Source organism: Carlito syrichta, unplaced genomic scaffold (assembly GCF_000164805.1).
Source record: "Carlito syrichta isolate Samal-C Ts95f unplaced genomic scaffold, Tarsius_syrichta-2.0.1 Scaffold115637, whole genome shotgun sequence".
Lineage (NCBI taxonomy): Eukaryota > Metazoa > Chordata > Mammalia > Primates > Tarsiidae > Carlito > Carlito syrichta.
The window spans coordinates 61,921-78,846 of NW_007059733.1; the positions used below are offsets into that span (position 1 = coordinate 61,921).

Consider the following 16,926-nt stretch of genomic DNA (forward strand, 5'->3'; position numbering starts at 1 on the left):
ACTTTCCGCACTCGCCGGAGCCAGCCCGGCCCGTCCTTATTTCCATCCTAGCCCCAGCGTGCGGAGCGCGCCTCGTGTCGCCCGGAGGGCGTGGGTTGGGGCCCAGGCAAGAGAGCTCGGAGGCTGAGGGAGCGACAGGCGGCCCTCGACCGCCGCCGCCCTGGGGCCGGCTCCCGCCCCCAGGATTTCCCACTGGGCTTTTGTCGCTGCGAGGTGTTGGTGACTCTGGGCGTGTGTCCAGGGGTCCTCCCGGAAGGCGCCCCCCCTTCCAGGAGGCTGGGGAGCGATGGGGCTTCGCCGAGGTGTCTGCTGCTTTTCTCTTGCTTGCTTGCTTGCTTTGGAGCTGGAGGCCGGCCCAGGCTGGAGGGCAGTGGCCGCCCCCGGCCGCCGCAGCCTCGACCGGCCGGGCTCCGGCGATCCTTCGGCCTCAGCCTTCCAAGGAGCTGGGACCACAGGTGCCCGCGACCACACCTGGCTACTTTTATTATTGTTGTTTATTGGAGAGACGAGGTCTTGCCGTGTTCCCCGGGCTGGTCTCGAACCCCCGGGCTCAGGCGGTCCTCTCACCTCAGCCCCCCAGAGTGCTGGGATTACAGGCTTGAGCCACCACGTCTGGCCTATCTGCTGTGTTTCGTTCGTGGACCAGAGTAGTAGGAGATAGCGAATGTCTCGAGTCTTAAGGGCTGACATCCACCCTGCAGACCATGGTGATGTTCCCAGAGGGTGATGTTGGAGCCCCCTGGGAGGAGGTTTACGCCTCTTCCACCAGAAGATTAAGTGTCCGGTCACTTACAACAAATGTTGCAAAGGAATACTTTTTTTTTTTTTTTTTTGAGTTGGAGTCTTTGTTGCCCAGTCTGGAGTATAGTGGCACGATCAGGGCTCAACGCAGCCTCGACCTCCTGGGCTCAGACTACCCTTCTGTCTCAAGCCTCCCAAGTAGCTGGGACAACAGGTGTGTGGGCCACCATGCCTGTCTCATTTTCTAAACAATTTTTTGTAAAAGATGAGGTATGGCAATTTTTTCCTAGACTGGTCTCGAACTCTTGGACTTAAGCGATCCTCCCACCTCGGCCTTCCAAAGTGTTGGAATTACAAGTATGAGCCGCTGGGCCTGGCCTGAATACATTTTTACCGTACTGCCCCTTGCAAGTTTTGTTGTAGGTTTGCTTAAATCAGTCTGTGGGTCATTAAGTCTGTTGCCATATCTTAAAAATGTGTTTGAAGGTGACCCTGAGTGGAGTATATTTAAAACTTCCTAGATGTCTAGTCATCCAACTAGTGGGTGATTCTCCCTTGCTTGGGAAATGCAGTTCTGACGTCTGCTACTGAGATGGACATTTGTCTGGAATACCTCTGATACCTTTTAGGATTTGATACGGCAGGAAGAGAGGAGGGCGGGAGTTGGGGCGAAAGGTGCTCTGAGCCATGCTGGTTTCCGGGGTCCTTTTGGGACCGTGGACCAAGAAGTTCCATGCCCTTTTTTTTCACCCCTTGGAAGCTGTGGGTTTCGCTCTCCTAGAGGCTGACCTCAGGGAAGACCGAGGTGGGGGTTGGTGCCCGTACCCCAGGGTCCTGCCTCTGTGAGTGAGGGTCTTGTCCTTTTCCTTGCTTTTTCCGGTGTTATTTTTGGCGTCTCTTTGGCCTGCAGAACTTCTGCAGGCTGTCTGACCTCACCGGGCAGCGGCCTTTACTCCCTTTCTGTTTGATGTTCTCGTGACTTTTATTTCTTGGCAAATAAGGATGCCAGCCTGAAACGAGTTACTGTTGAGTGATGCTTCTCAACCCCCTCCCCCCTTTTCTTTTAAGTTTGAAGGCAGCAGCCCATGGATTATTAACTTAGCATGGTCTGGGCAAACATGGAATTGTGCAATCCCAGTGTTCCTAGAGAATCGCACGGGCTGGGAGCGTGCACGGCTCGGGAAGGGCGGGCGAGGCAAGGGGGACACCGAGACGGAGGGTGGCAGGCGAGGCCCACATGGTCTTCCAGGTGCGCCAAGGCCAAGGTTTTCCTTCTGGGAATTGGTTAGACATCGGGGTGTGCCGGGCTTGTGTTGTGGCCATGCTGGTTTATGATGTGCGAGGAACAGATTGTCCCGTGGCTCTGTTTATACAGTGAAGTGAGGTCAGCGAATCAGATTCCTAACCCGGGACCCAGAAGGGAGGGGGTTATCAAGATAAGGACACGAACGCTTTTTGGCTCCTGTGCTGCTCGTAATTTAGAGGTCTTAAACTAAGTCTGGCCTGCTGGTAGGTCCTTTGTGTTCTCACGGGTTTCTTGGTCCCTTGTGAGGGCATTTAAAAAATACATCTAGGGAGGCCAAGGTGAGAGGATTGCCTAAGCTCAGGGGTTCGAGATCAGCCCGGGCAACTTGGCGAGACCTCGTCTCTACAATAAATAAAAGAAAAGCGGGGCATGATAGTGCGCGCCTGTAGTTCCAGCTACTTGGAAGGCTGAGGCGGAAGGATCGCCGGAGCCCAGCAGGTCGAGGCTGCAGCGGCCAGGAGTGTGCCACTGCACTCCACTGTGGGCGACAGAGTGAGACTCCAACTCAAATAATAATAATAATAATAATACATCTAGGCCGGGTGCAGTGGCTCACACCTGTAATCCCAGCACTTTGGAAGGCTAAGACAAGAAGATTGCCTAAGCCCAGGGGTTTGAGACCAGCCTGGGCAACATGGCGAGACCTTGTCTCTACAATAAGTAACAAAAAAATTAGCTGGGCATTGTGGTACATGCGTGTAGTTCCAGCTACTTGGAAGGCTGAGACAGAAGGATCACCAGAGCCCAGCAGGTGAAGGCTTCAGTGGCCATGAGCGTACCACTGCACTCCAGCCTGGGCAACAGAGGGAGACTCTTGACTCAAAAAAAAAAAACAAAAGAACATCTAGAAGCAAGTTCCTCACTCAATCACAGGCTGATGTGAGGCTGGTTTTTTTTTTTAAGTGAGGAGTTTTGTTTCGAGGAGGAGGAAAAGAATCTTTGAGCAGGCACCACAGGACTTCCCACTTGAATAAGAAAATGGACGTGAAACCAACGTCCTTTCTTCTACTTTGGCTTCCGGAGGGATTAGTATGACCTGAAAACAGTTGTCCTCTGTGTAGAAGGGATGGAGGGGTGTCTCAGTCTGGGGGAGCAAGCAGTTCCCTCATTTGTGTAGTTCACAGAGCCTGGGAGACACAGTTGTATTTGTCTGAGAAGTGGCCAGCAAATAGAATTGTTAATTTAAGGAATAAAAATTTTCGTTCAGATTTTTATTCTAAAAGCCAGACTTAATGAGTGGTCTTTCGTGGCTGGAAACCAAGTAAAGGGCTTCTAAAGGTCACTGCATCTCACACAGGTCTGAGATTTGCCAACGATAAATACATTAGGCTGGGCACTGTGGCACACGCCTATAATCCCAGTACTTTGGGAGGCTGAGGTGAGAGGATTGCCTGAGTCCACGGGTTCGAGACCAGCCTGGGCAACTTGGTGAGACCGCATCTCTACAATAAATCAAAAAATTAGCCAGGTGTGGTGGTGCACGCCTGTAGTCCCAATTACTTAGAGGGCTGAAGGGAAAGAATCTCCGGAGCCCAGCAGGTCGAGGCTATGGTGGCCGTGAACATGCCGCTGCACTCCAACCTGGACGACGCAGTAAGACTCCAACTCAAAAAAAAGAAAAGATAAAAAAAAAATTTTTTTAAAAGGGCCCTTCTTTGCTGGTAGTCGCTTCCTGTCACAGAGAGGGTTTCTGTAGCTACTAGATAACTTTGCCTTTCTACGTCCTCGGTGACCTGACGGAATCCATCTCTTGGGGGCCGTCTAGTGAGCCAAGAGTAGAAGGACTAGTTTACTCCGTCTTGAAGCATCTAGAGTGTGAGGTGTCCAGCTGTGCTGGGCATTGGTCTTGGTCCTCTGCTGGGTGGCCCCCGGCTCCCGGGGTGCTCTGCGGGTGTCCCCTGAGTCCTGGGGTGCTCTGCTGGGTGGCCCCCGGGTCGCCGGGCTCTACCTCCAACTCTCTCTCTGCCCCGGGACCGTGCGGGGGTCCCCGAGGCTCTGCTTCTGACCGTGGCTTCCCGTGTCTTGCAGCGATGTGCTCGCTCTGCCCCCCTTCAAGCAGGAGGAGCCCCAGCTGTCCCCCGAAAACGAGGCCCGCCTGCCGCCCCTGCAGTACGTGTTGTGTGCCGCCACGTCCCCAGCTGTGAAGCTGCACGAGGAGACGCTGACCTACCTCAACCAAGGTAGTGGCTGCAGCCCAGGGCCAGGGCGCAACCACAAGCAATAAGGAGATGACGGGAAAGCCCCATTTGGGCCTCCGGGGGGGCCCCCTATGTTGTCACGAGGGGTGAGGTGGGGCTTGGGTAGGACGACCGGCTCTGGGTACAGAGGAGAGAGAGATCTAGGATCAGATTTCACATCCTGGCTGTATGACCTTGACCTCAGAGTCTCCATCTGAAAATGGTAACCTCATGTGCATTGCTGCACGGGGCCACCCTTGTAATATTCCTGTGTAGCATCTCCATGGAGTGGATGCTCAGTGGCGAGTAGGGTCATTACTATTTATTGCGACCACGACTGATGTCATTTGAAGGCACAGATTGACACCCGGAGGTCATCGATCGAGTACCCTCAGTCTGCCGGGTCTGCTGTCCTTTCTGTGCAGTGATAGGAAGCTGGCAGTGTCCTCATGTGGGTCCCATCTGCACTAGACAGAAGCCCTCTGGCAGTGGGGATAAGGTCACTCGCCGTGGCCTGGGAGAAATGGGCCTTGGAGTTTGAATTCCAACTTCAGCACTTCCTCGCTCTGTGACTTTGAGCTGCCTTTTCCTTTCTCTGAGCTTCAGTGTTTTCATGTGTGAAAGTCCACTTTTGAGAGGTCTGAAAGAATGAAAGTGTGTGGGCTGGGCTCGGTGGCTCAGCCTGTCATCCCAGCGTTTTGGGAGGGCGAGGTGAGTGGATTGCCTGAGCCCGCAGGTTCGAGACCTGCCTGGGCAACTTGGCAAGACCTCATCTCTACAATAAATAAATTAAAAAAAATTAGCCAGGCGTGGTAGCGCGCGCCTGTAGTTCCAGCTACTCGGAAGGCTGAGGTGGAAGGATCGCCGGAGCCCAGCAGGTCGAGGCTGCGGTGGCCGGGAGCAGCCACTGCACTCCAGTCTGGGTGACAGAGTGAGACTCCAACTCAAAAAAAAAAGAAAGCGTGTGAAGTGCCCTGTATGATAGTGGATGCTGTCAACACACAAGTGTCCTGATGGGTGGTGTTTTTTGTGGTTTCTATCATGATTATGTGTCTGTTTATGGCTCTTTCTTTCTGGGTCATCTTATAGTCACCCCGGCATCAAGTGGATTCATTGCCCCTCTGCTTTATTTTTAATATTTTTTCATGCGCCCCAGATGTGAAATAGTCCTGGCCACCAACCCAGGCATCAAGTGGGAATGAGCAAAGGACTGTGTATCTGCTTTGCTCCTGACTGCAACTACCCTTTTCTTTGAATGGGAAGAGCGGGCTGGGTATGGTGATTCACACCTGCAATCCCAACACTTTGGGAGGGGGAGGTGGGAGGATTTTTTTTTTTTTTTTTTTTTTTTTTGAGTCAGTCTCTCTCTGTCGCCCAGGCAGGAGTGCAGTGGCACACTCATGGCCACCACAGCCTCACCAGGTTACGTCCTCTCGCCTCAGCCTCTTAAAGTACTGGGATTACAGGCATGAGCCACCGCGCCTGGTGGGAGGATTGCTTGTGCCCAGGAGTTCCAGACAACATAACGAGCCCTCATCTCTACAAAAAAGTAAAAAAAATTCACCGGGCATGGTGGCACTTGCCTGTAGTCCCAGCTACTTGGGAGGCTGAGGTGGAAGGATCTCCTGAGCCCAGGAGGTCGAGGCTGTGGTGAGCTGTGATCGTGCCACTGCACTCGAGCCTGGGTGATAGAGTGAGACACTGACTCAAAAAAACAAAACAAAACAAAACAAAACCAGAGGGGCAGAGGAACACTGTAGGGTCACTAGTAACTTGCCACCTCCTCTCTGTAGAACTTTGACTCCTTAATTTGGTGAGCCAGGCAGGGGTGGCAGTCCAGTGTGACCATTAGGCGCACCTCTAGCTGCTGAATTTGCCAGCTTCTGGGCCAAGAAATGAGCTCCGAATTAGCAGATGGCTCTGCGTCTGTCTCCCTCTGAGTGGAATCAGACCTCTCTCCCCACCCCATTGTGGGGAAGGCTCAGATCAAGGGGATGGCTCAGATGAAGGTGGCGTCCCATGGGCAGCTCTGTGGGCTTTGGCTAGGCTTGCCAAGCTGGGTCAGCCGTAGGGAATCTGGCTCAGGCCCTGAGGTCTGCACACCATCTTTGGAGGCTTCGGGCTGTTGATGGCAGGAGATGCGGCCAAGTGACTTCTGCCATTCTCCCCTTTCTGTTTTTTTTTTTTTGAATTGGAGTCTCACTCCGTCACCCAGACTGGAGGGTAGTGGCACGCTCCTGGCCACCACAGCCTCGCCCTGCTGGGCTCTGACGATCCTTCTGCCTCAGCCTCCCAAGTAGCTGGAACTACAGGCGTGTGCTCCCATGCCCGGCTAGTTTTTTGATTTATTGTAGAGATGAGGTCTCGCCAAGTTGCCCGGGTGGGTCTGGAACCCGTGGACTCAGGCAATCCACTCGCCTCGGTCTCCCAAAGGGCTGGGATGACCCAGGCTGAGCCACCGAGCCCAGCCCTCCCTTTTCTTTCATAAAAGGTCAGACGTGGACCTTTGAGCACTTCCTTTCCTCTGCGGACCTCTGCTTTCTTGCTTAAATTTAGCATGAAGAAATGAGATGTTTACAGAGTCTGTTGAGCTTGGATGTGGGTCTTGTATTGTACTTGGCCACGTCCCATTGTGCTCCCGTGGTGTTGAGATGGGAGTCAGGGGTCCGGGGTCTGCTGCTGGACCAGGATGTTGTGTGGCTGCCCCAATGCTCCCACCCTCTCATTGGTAAGGTCTTAAGCTGCGTTCTCTGTCTTCCCTCCGCCCCTGCCACTTTTTGATCAACCAGCTTTGGACGATGCTTGGCAGTCAGCGTTATTAAGTTTTTTGGGGTTTTTTTTGAGTTGGAGTCTCACTGTCACCCAGGCTGGAGTGCAGTGGCATGCTCACGGCCACTGCAGCCTTGACCTGCTGGGTTCAGGCGATCCTTCCATCTCAGCCTTCCAAGCAGTTGGAACAACAGGCACATGCTACCATGCCTAGCTAATTTTTTGATTTCAACCTGCTGGGCTCCGGCGATCCTTCCGTCTCAGCCTTCTAAGTAGCTGGAACTACAGGTGCACGCTACCACGCCCGGTTAATTTTTTTGATTTTTATTGTAGAGATGAGGTCTTGCCAAATTGCCCAGGCGGGTCTCGAACCTGCGGGCTCAGGCAATCCACTCACCTCAGCCTCCCAAAGGCGCGAGATTACAGGCTGAGCCACTGAGCCCGGCTCTTTCTTTGTTTTTAAGTGAGTAAGCAGAATTTATTGAGAGGACAGAAAAGCTCCTGTGGTGGGAGAGGACTCGATGGGGTTGGCCAGCTTTGTCATTTTCTGAACTTCATTTAGTGGGGTCTAAACTTTAACACTGAAATGTATTTGGAGTTTATGATGTGATGTAAAGATCTAAGTTTGTTTCTTTTTCTAAATAATTAACCTACTAGTTATTGCCTAACTTTTTTTTCTTTTTCTCACCGGTTTAAAATGTCACTTTTGAAACATTTGAAAAACTATATTCTCATCAACAAGGGCACCTGCATGATGAACATTTGTATACCTAACCTGAATTGTACCCCACATCTTCAAAATTAAAAAAAAATACTATATTCTAAAGATTTAGGTCAGAAACAGACCCTTGTGACTATTTGTCCTCTACTCTTGGTGTTCTCTTGTTCCTCATGGAACTAATTATGGTAGCTTGGAAATATGTTTCCCTGTTTGGGAGAAGTTCATTAAAGTATATTAAACATAATTTAAAATGTAGGCTGGGCGTGGTGGCTCATGCCTGTAATCCCAGCACTTTGGGAGACTGAGGTGAGAGGATTGCCTGAACCCAGGAGTTCGAGACCAGCCTAGGCAACTTGATGAGACCTCATCTCTACAATAAATCAAAAAATTAGCGGGAGTGTGCACCTGTAGTTCCAGCTACTTAGAAGCCTGAGGCAGAAGGATCGCTGGAGCCCAGCAGGTCGAGGCTGCAGTGGCCATGAGCGTGTCACTGCTTTTCAACCTGAGCGATAGAGTGAGGTTCTGACTCAAAAAAAAAAGTCTGCGTGTGGCTAGGTGTGGTGACTCACTCCTGTAATCCCAACACTTTGGGAGGCAGAGATGAGAGGATTCCTGAACTCAGGGGTTCGAGACCAGCCTGGGCAACATGGGGAGACCTTGTCTCTATAATAAGTCAGAAATTTATCTAGGTGTGGTGGTACACACCTGTGATTCCAGCTACTTGGAAGGCGGAGGCGGAAGGACTACCTGAGCCTAGCACTGCGCTCCAGCCTGAGCGACAGAGTGAGACTCTGACTCAAAAAAAAAAAAAAGTCTGCATATTATCTCATTTTTCTTTTGTTATTTAGGGCAGAATATTCTCATGAATAACTGCTGGAAAAAATATACAATGTAATTATTTTAGTGTCTGTATTCATATTAAAATGGAAATTCTGTAGGGCCCAGCCATGTCTGTCATTTTAATACAGATTGAGTATTCCTTTTCTGAATTGCTTGGGACCTGAAGTGTTTCAAATTTCAATTTTTTTTTGATATTGGAATGTTTGCATATCCATAAATGAGATGTCTTGGGGATGGGACCCACGTCTCAACACGAAGTTTATTTATGTTTCAAATTCACCTTATATACATAATCTGAATGTAGTTTTATGCAATATTTTAAATACTTTTGTGCATGTAACAAGTTTGTGTACGTTGAACCCCATCAGAAAGCAAAGGTGTCACTGTCTCAGCCACCCATGTGGACTGGATTTTGGAGCATTTTAGATTTTGGATGTTTGGGTTAGGGATGTATTGTATATTCTGCATGAAGTTTAGTGCCTTGATGGTATAGTAGGTGTTCTATAAATAGAAAATTTTAAAATGGCTCGATTTTCTTCTCTCTTTGCTATCAACAATAATACTGTTCTAGATATCTTTTCAGCATACCTTATTTAAATAACCTGTTTTATGTGAGAAAATGTAAGCATTGCTAACAATTTTTAAAAAGTAGTTTGGACATATCATTCAAGACCTTTTTGGTCAATTGAAAAATTTACTATTAAGTATTAATGTTTATAAGGCTCTGTGGTATTTATTGCATTTTTTCTGTGGCGTCATCTCGTGTGTTTAAAGTTCTCAGAAAACATGAAAAGGGTACTAGGTGTGTAAATCCAAATTATTTAAATTTCTGGGTGTCCCTTTCTTAGTGCAATGCAGGGTCAAACCAGTGCCTTGACATGTGGCTTGGGAAAGTTGTGTTTCCAGGCTGGTCTTGAACCCTGTCACCAAGTCCAGTGTCTAGTTTTGGATGTGTTGAAAATGGTTTGAACTGGGCTCGGTGGCTTACACCTATAGTCCCAGTACTTTGGGAGGTGGAAGCGAGAGGACTGCCTGAGTCCAGGGGTTTGAGACCAGCCTGGGCAACTTGGGGAGACATCGACTCTACAATAAATCAAAAAATTAGCTGGGCATGGTGGCATGTGCCTGTGGTTCCAACTACTTGGAAGGCTGAGGTGGAAGGATCACCTGAGCCCAGCAGGTCGAGGCTGCGGTGGCTCTGAGCGTGCCACTGCACTCCAGCCTGGGAGACAGAGTGAGACTCCAACTCAAAAAAAAAAATAGTTTGAAAACAAAGTGTATCTTACTCCTCTGAAAAGTCCTTCTGAGAAGTGAATAACTGTTGAATAGAGGTTTGCAGACTTGCAGATAGCTTCTTCCCCAGGTCAGTGGCCAAAGGTCATTGTAGATAGGTCTTCCTGGAGTCTGGAGCCTGAGGGGAAGGTGGAGGGAGGGGATGCAGGAGAGTGGGGAGGAGGGAGTTGGAGTCGGGTAGAACAGAACCCCAGGCTGTCTGTGTAGGGTATTCTAACTTTGAGATAAGAAACAGCTTTGCAAGAATTGCTTGCAATGGAGAAAGCTTTGGCATTTTCTTTCTTTTTTTTTGAGTAGGAGTCTCACTGTCCCGCAGGCTACCGCAGCCTCGGCTTGCTGGGCTCAGGCGATCCTTCTGCCTCAGCCTTCCAACTAGCTGAACCACAGGCGTGCATCACCACGCCATTAATGTTTTGATTTATTGTAGAGTCGAAGTCTTGCCATGTTGCCCAGGCTGGTCGTGAACCCATGAACTCAGGCAGTCCTCTCGCCTCTGCCTCCCAAAGTGGTGAGGTGACAAGCCTAAGAGGAAGCATTTCACCACTCCGATTTTGGAAGTCAACAAGGTCATTGATTTGGGACTTAGGGAATTTTTATTAATTTTATGCCTTCTCTTCCCTATTCAAAGATGAACACAGGGTTGGCTCCGAAACGAACTGCATCTTTTAGCACTGAAAGACGGTAGCTGTGGGACAGGGCAAAGGCGGGAAGTCCTGCTTAACTTCACTCACAGAACAACCACGTGATAAGACGCAACCCTGAGGAGACATTTCTTATTGCAGTGTTGAAATCCCACTAAGGAGTCATGATTACAAAAAGCACCGGGCTCGTGGATGCTGTGAGCTGCCATGTCCAGGAGGGAGGGGGACCCTCAGCCTTGAGGGTGGCACTCCACTGTTTAGTACTTTCGAATTTAAGAAGCACTTTCTGATACTCTCTTGGGAGTTAACTCTCCCGAGATGCAGTCCCGTGGTACTGATGACAGTGTGAGAGCGAGGTCAGTCGACCTGTCCCCTGCCTGGTGAACTGGCAAGTGGTTGAGCTGTGAGGTCATGATGAAGGGAGTTCCAGGAGGAGAGGCACCCTTTCCTTCTCTGGCTGCTTCTCCTTGGTGCTCCTGCCAGCAGGATTTGAGGGGAGGCACTTCCCCAAGTACCACTTGGCCCACCCGATGCCGCTCAGAGGGAAGGTGTGTGAAGCTCTGCTGGGGAGGGATGGAGTGGGCTTGGAGAGGGAAGGACCCATAATCAGTTACTACTACCCCACCCCACCGCTCCACCCCTTTGCAGCTACCCCAGGGCGGGAGATAAGAGATCCAGGAGAAAGTCCTGTCTTCCCTGCTCCCAGAACCAGGCAGAGCTGCTGCTGTCTCTCTCTCTTTTTTAGCCAGTTTTTGCTCCAGGGAAATCACTTAATCTCTAGGAGCCTGTTTTCCTCATTTATGAAACCAGGACGGTGTCACTTTGTGGGTTTCCTTGAGAATTACGTGAGTCACAGGTAAATGTCTGACAAACAGTGAGTACCCAGCTATATTTTTCCTTCTTCCCAATTATATCAGTGACTTTGAATTTAAGGAATGAGGCAAAGGATTAGTAACTTGGTTTGTTTGTTTTTTCTCCAAAGCTGAAAGTTTTCTTTCCAGATTAATTTTTAGCCTGAAGTTTGATACTATAAACTGAATAAACCGAATGGCTCTAAAATACATTCCTTTTTTTTTTTTTTTTTTGAGTCAGAGTCTCATTTTGTCTCCCAGGCTGGAGTGCAGTGGCACGCTCAGGGCTACCGCGGCCTCAACCTGCTGGGTTTAGGTGATCCTTCTGCCTCAGCCTTGCAAGTAACTGGAACTACAGGTGCACGCCACCACACCTGGCTAACTTTTAAATTTATTGTAGAGATGAGGTCTCACCAAGTTGCCCAAGCTCAGGCAACCTGTGGGCTCAGGCAACCCTCACATCTCAGCCTCCCAAAGTGCTTGAGTTTACAGATGTGAACTACTGTGCCCAGCCCCAGCTTTTGCATTTTTGAGAGAAATGGAATCATATTGTATTTATTGTTTGACAGCCTGCTTTTTTTTTTTTTTTGGAGTATGAGTCTTGCTCTGTTGCCCAGTCTGTAGTGAAGTAGCACACTCATGGCCACCCCAGCCCTGACCTGCTGGGCTCAGGCAATCCTTCCACCTCAGCCTCCCAAGTAACTGGAAATGCATGCGTACGCTACCACGCCCAGCTTATTTATTTATTTATTTTTGAGTTGGAGTCTCACTCTCACCCAGACTGGAGTGCAGTGGCCGCTCCCGGCCACCGCAGCCTCAACCTGCTGGGTTCCGGCAATCCTTCTGCCTCAGCCTTCCAAGTAGCTGGAACTACAGGTGCACGCTACCACGCCCGGCTCATTTTTTGATTTATTGTAGAGATGAGGTCTCACCAAGTTGCCCAGGTGGGTCTCGAACCTGCGGGCTCAAGCAATCCACTCACCTCACCCTCCCAAAGGCGCAGGATTACAGGCTGAGCCACCGAGCCCGGCCTAATTTTTTGACTGTGGAGATGAGGTCTTGCCATGTTGCCCAGGCTAGTCTCAATCCCCTGAGTTCAGGCAGTCCTCTTGTCTCCACCCCCCAAAATGCTAAGATTACAGGCACGAGCCACCTGCCTGGCCTTTGTTTTTTTAAAAAAACAAAACAAAATAATCTCAACATCTCTCTACATGAGTACATTTTAAAAAATAATAAGCAAAAGCAGATCTTTGCTAGTTGCATTATGATCATGGTATAGGTGTTGTGCAACTTTGTCCCCTTAAGGAACGTTGAGTTTGTCTCCATCGATTCCTTAGTTACACCCAGCACCCCAGTGGGCATCTCTGTTCGTCTACCTTGGTGTTTAAGCAGGAGTGAGGATAGCTATGGGATAAGTATCCAGATGTAGGATTACCACATGGTATTTTTTTTTTCTTTTGAGTTGGAATCTCACTCTGTTGGAGCTCCGGCGATCCTTCCGCCTCAGCCTTCCAAGTAGCCGGAACTACAGGCGCATGCTACCACACCCGGCTAATTTTTTATTTATTATAGAGACAGGTCTCGCCAAGTTGCCCAGGCGGGTCTGGAACCCCTGGGCTCAGGCAGCCCACTTGCCTCGGCCTCCCAAAGTGCTGGGATGACCGGCTGAGACACCGAGCCCGGCCACCACACGGTATTTTGACAGATACTGCCATATTGTGCTCCAAAGAAGTCGTACCACTTTGCACTTTCGTGGCCAATAGCTATCTGGATACCTGTTTATTTCCTCCTCTCTTATCTATCTCCAATCTCTACCACACTTGGAATATAAACTCCTCGAAGGCAGAGAACTTGGCTATCTTACTCACTGCTAGTGTGGCCCAGTGTCTGGCGTGTATAACCTCTATGAATGAATAAAGAATGTCTATTTTCCTCTACCTTTGCCAATGCTTTTAACCTTTGGTAACTTGTGGGGGGAAATATAGGTTATTCCTGTTTTGTTTTTCACTTCCTCAGTGATCTTCGACATTTTTCCGTTTTATTATCCTTTTTGCCCTTCATGTGATTTACTCATTTTTCTTCTTTCTTTTTTCTTTTTTTTGAAGTTGGAGTCTCACTCTTGTCACCCAGGCTGGAGTGCAGTGGCACGCTCATGGTCACTGCAGCCTCGAACTGCTGGGCTCCGGCGATCCTTCCGCCTCAGCCTTCCAAGTAGCTGGAACTACAGGCGCGTGCTACCATGCCCGGCTTATCTTTTGATTTATTGTAGAGACGAGGTCATACCAAGTTGCCCAGGTTGGTCTCAAACCTGAGTTTAGGCAATCCTCTCACCTTAGCCTCCCAAAGTGCTGGGATTACAGACGCGAGTCACAGCACCCAGCTAGAAATGTTTCAAAGGTCTCCCTCCACTTGGTCATGTCAAACTTAAATTATGTTTTAAGTAATAGTGGACCAATTAATTAATTAAATGATAATACTTAAATTATATAATTTCACATGGTCCAATGTGCTGGAAATAACCCTGAAGAATTACACATATATATATATTTTTGTTGTTGTTGTTGTTGTTTGTTCGTTTCGAGTCAGAGTCTCAGTCTCTCACTCAGGCTGGATGGAGTGCAGTAGCGTGCTCCCAGCCACTGCAGCCTCAACCTGCTGGGCTCAGGCGACTCTTTTAGCTGGAACTACAGGCACGTGCCACCATGCCCAGATAATTTTTTGATTTATTGTAGAGATGCGGTCTTGCCAAGTTACCCAGGCTGGTCTTGAACCCGTGGGCTCAAGCAATCCTCTTACCTTGGCCTCCCAAAGTGCTGGGATTATAGAGTGAGCCGCCACGCCAGGCTAAGAATTATATTCAAACCATCTATATTCTGGAACTACTTTAAAGGAGAAAGAGCTAGCCAAAAGCTTTTCTGCCCAAATTGAAGTGTATCTTAAAGTCACTGAACAGATGAGACTGAGCAGAGAGAAACCTTCTAAGCTCTGCAGGGTAGACAGTCCTCTGACATCGCACACTCTGTGTTGGCAGCACTTTGAAAGGATCTACCAGGGCAGGGCACCTTTTCGCTGGAGGAGACAGTAGAATTTTGCCACTGAGAACAGACTAAAGCAAGCCCCTAAAATTTAGTTCCGTGACTCGATGATGGCCCATCTGGAAGGACAGACACGGTCACCCAGAAATGTCAGAACCCTTCTAGTCCCAAGACTACAACCCTCTGCCTAGAATCCTCTAAGTCCCATCCTTAATCCAAGCAGGTGCCTGGCGACCAGGACGGACCATCAGTAGGGCTAGGGGAGGGAATGCCTGGTTTCATAATCTTTGCAGTTACTTTGCTCTGGTCATTGCATGAATAGGGTTAGGGTTTGTATGGTGCATTGTAGAAAAATCGTATTTAAGGGCCAGGTATGTCAAAGGGTCTCTGGAAATGCGGCTTTCCTTCTGCTGCTAGCTTGGGCTGTGTTTCATGGAGCTTGGAGGGGGCGAGCGGGAAGGAATGTCGGAGGTAGGAAGGAAGACCCGCCTGGCTCTTAGTAAGACACACTCCTGAGTTGAGTTTTAGGGACCACGGCACAATGGCTAGAATGACTATTTGGGAAGAAGAAATAAAAAATGAGAATGGCTGTTTGGAGGAACGTGTGCAGAGCCTCTGCTCTGAATGACGATGTTTTGTGTTTTGTTTAAAGGAGCCGCTCTACCAAAGAGACTACATGGTTGTTCCAAACCCTTCATTTCATGAGCAACAAAAGGAAGCCCTGAGTGCAGCGGGAAGGTCCCCGGGCCATGCAGCCTGCTGGCGCTGTATTGACACTAGGCAGGGCAGGGGCCTGTTTTCACTAAGCAACCCCATGAATGGTCCTAGGTAGACTGAGTTCGGCCAGCCGCTGCCCTGAGGGTGTGGCTGGTGACTTGCAACTCTTCTCCACCTTCTTTTTTCCTTGGACAGAGAAGACTGGACCACGCAAAGAGAAGGCTGTGGCTCTGTGCTCCGCAGCTGAAGCATCTCCCGTGCCCAGCCAGATGCGCTGTGCTTGCGTGAATTTGGAGGTGCTTGGCCTTCCTCCGCCGTTTGGAACTGTCTAAGACGCCCGAGTAGCTGGGACTACAGGCATGTGCCACCATGCCCAGCTAATTTTTTTATCTAAAAATTTCTTTTAGAGACGGGATCTCATTCTGTTGTCCAGGCTGGTCTCAAACTCCTGGGCTCAAGCTAGGAGTAACCAGGATTAGAGGCAAGAGTTAACATGCCTGGCTGAAACTTTTTTTTTTTGAGTTGGAGTCTCACTCTTGTCGCCCCGGCTGGAGTGCAGTGGCATGCTCACGGCCCCTGCAGCCTCGATCCTTCCGCCTCAACCTTCCAAGTAGCTGGAACTACAGATGCACGCCACTGCACCCGGCTGACTGCAACATTTTAAAGAAATGGCTTATAGTCCCAGCTATGTGGGAGGCTGAAGCAGGAGGATTACTTGGGCCCAGGAGTTTGAGACCGTAGTGAGCTATGATTGTGCCTGTGGCTAGCCACTGCACTCTAACCAGGGCAACACAACTAGACAGCATCTCTAAAAAATTTTTAAAAAAATTATTGGGATGTAATTTGCCTACCATATAATTCACCATAAAATTCAATGTTTTTTAGTGTATTCAACTAAATATACTAAACCATCACACTAATTTTAGAACATTTTATCGCTTGTAAAAGAAACCATATGTCCTTAGCAATCATTCCCCAATTTCCCTTTCCCTCCTCACCCTCCAGGCAATCAGTAGTTTACTTTCTCTCTTTCTATATTTGTCTACTCTGGATCCCACAAGGGGTGGTCTTTTGTGACTGGCTTCTTTCACTCAGCATCATGTTGTTGTTTTTATGAGTTGGAATCTCACTCTGTCGCCAGACTGAGTGCAGTGGCCGCTCCCGGCCACCGCAGCCTCGACCTGCTGGGCTCCGGCGATCATTCCGCATCAGCCTTCCGAGTAGCCGGAATTACAGGCATGGGCTACCACGCCCGGCTGATTTTTTGATTTATTGTAGAGATGAGGTCTCGCTGCCCAGGCAGGTCTCGAACCCGCGGGCTCAGGCAATCCACTCACCTCAGCCTCCCAAAGGCGCGGGATTACAGGCTGAGCCACCGAGCCCGGCTGCTAATTTTTGATTTATTGTAGAGATGAGGTCTCTCCAAGTTGCCCAGGCGGGTCTCGAACCCGCGGGCTCAGGCAATCCACTCACCTCAGCTTCCCAAAGGCGCGGGATTACAGGCTGAGCCACCAAGCCCGGCTGGTGTGACACTTTCATGGAGGAATAAAATGTATTAGCACTTGGAAATATATTAAATGTGAGGACAATTTTAAGTGTTACTGAGCTTCTCGCTAGCCTTATAATTTTTCAAGAGTCTGATACCACACGTTGCTTTTCATAAACTCTCTTCTCGCCTTACCAGCATAATGTTAGCAGAAGGCGTGTAGGTGAAGCTAGCCCCTGCATTTGAATCAACCGAAAGAGATATACCTGGCAAACTGCCAAAAGTTAGAAATTCAGTAGAAAGCTTAATCTGATGACTCCATCATGAAAATGAACAGGTAAGGAGTGTG

General features: G+C 49.4%; 1 protein-coding gene across 1 annotated transcript in view; it reads left to right on the forward strand.

Annotated features, from left to right (window-relative positions):
- The window catches only part of TFCP2L1 (transcription factor CP2 like 1), a 115,723-nt gene that overhangs the window by 57,718 nt on the left and 41,079 nt on the right, over positions 1 to 16,926 (forward strand). Inside the window, exon 2 of the mRNA XM_021706202.1 lies at positions 4,076 to 4,227. Within this exon, the coding sequence (XP_021561877.1) occupies positions 4,076 to 4,227 (152 nt within the window). The remainder of the gene's footprint in view (positions 1 to 4,075; positions 4,228 to 16,926) is intronic.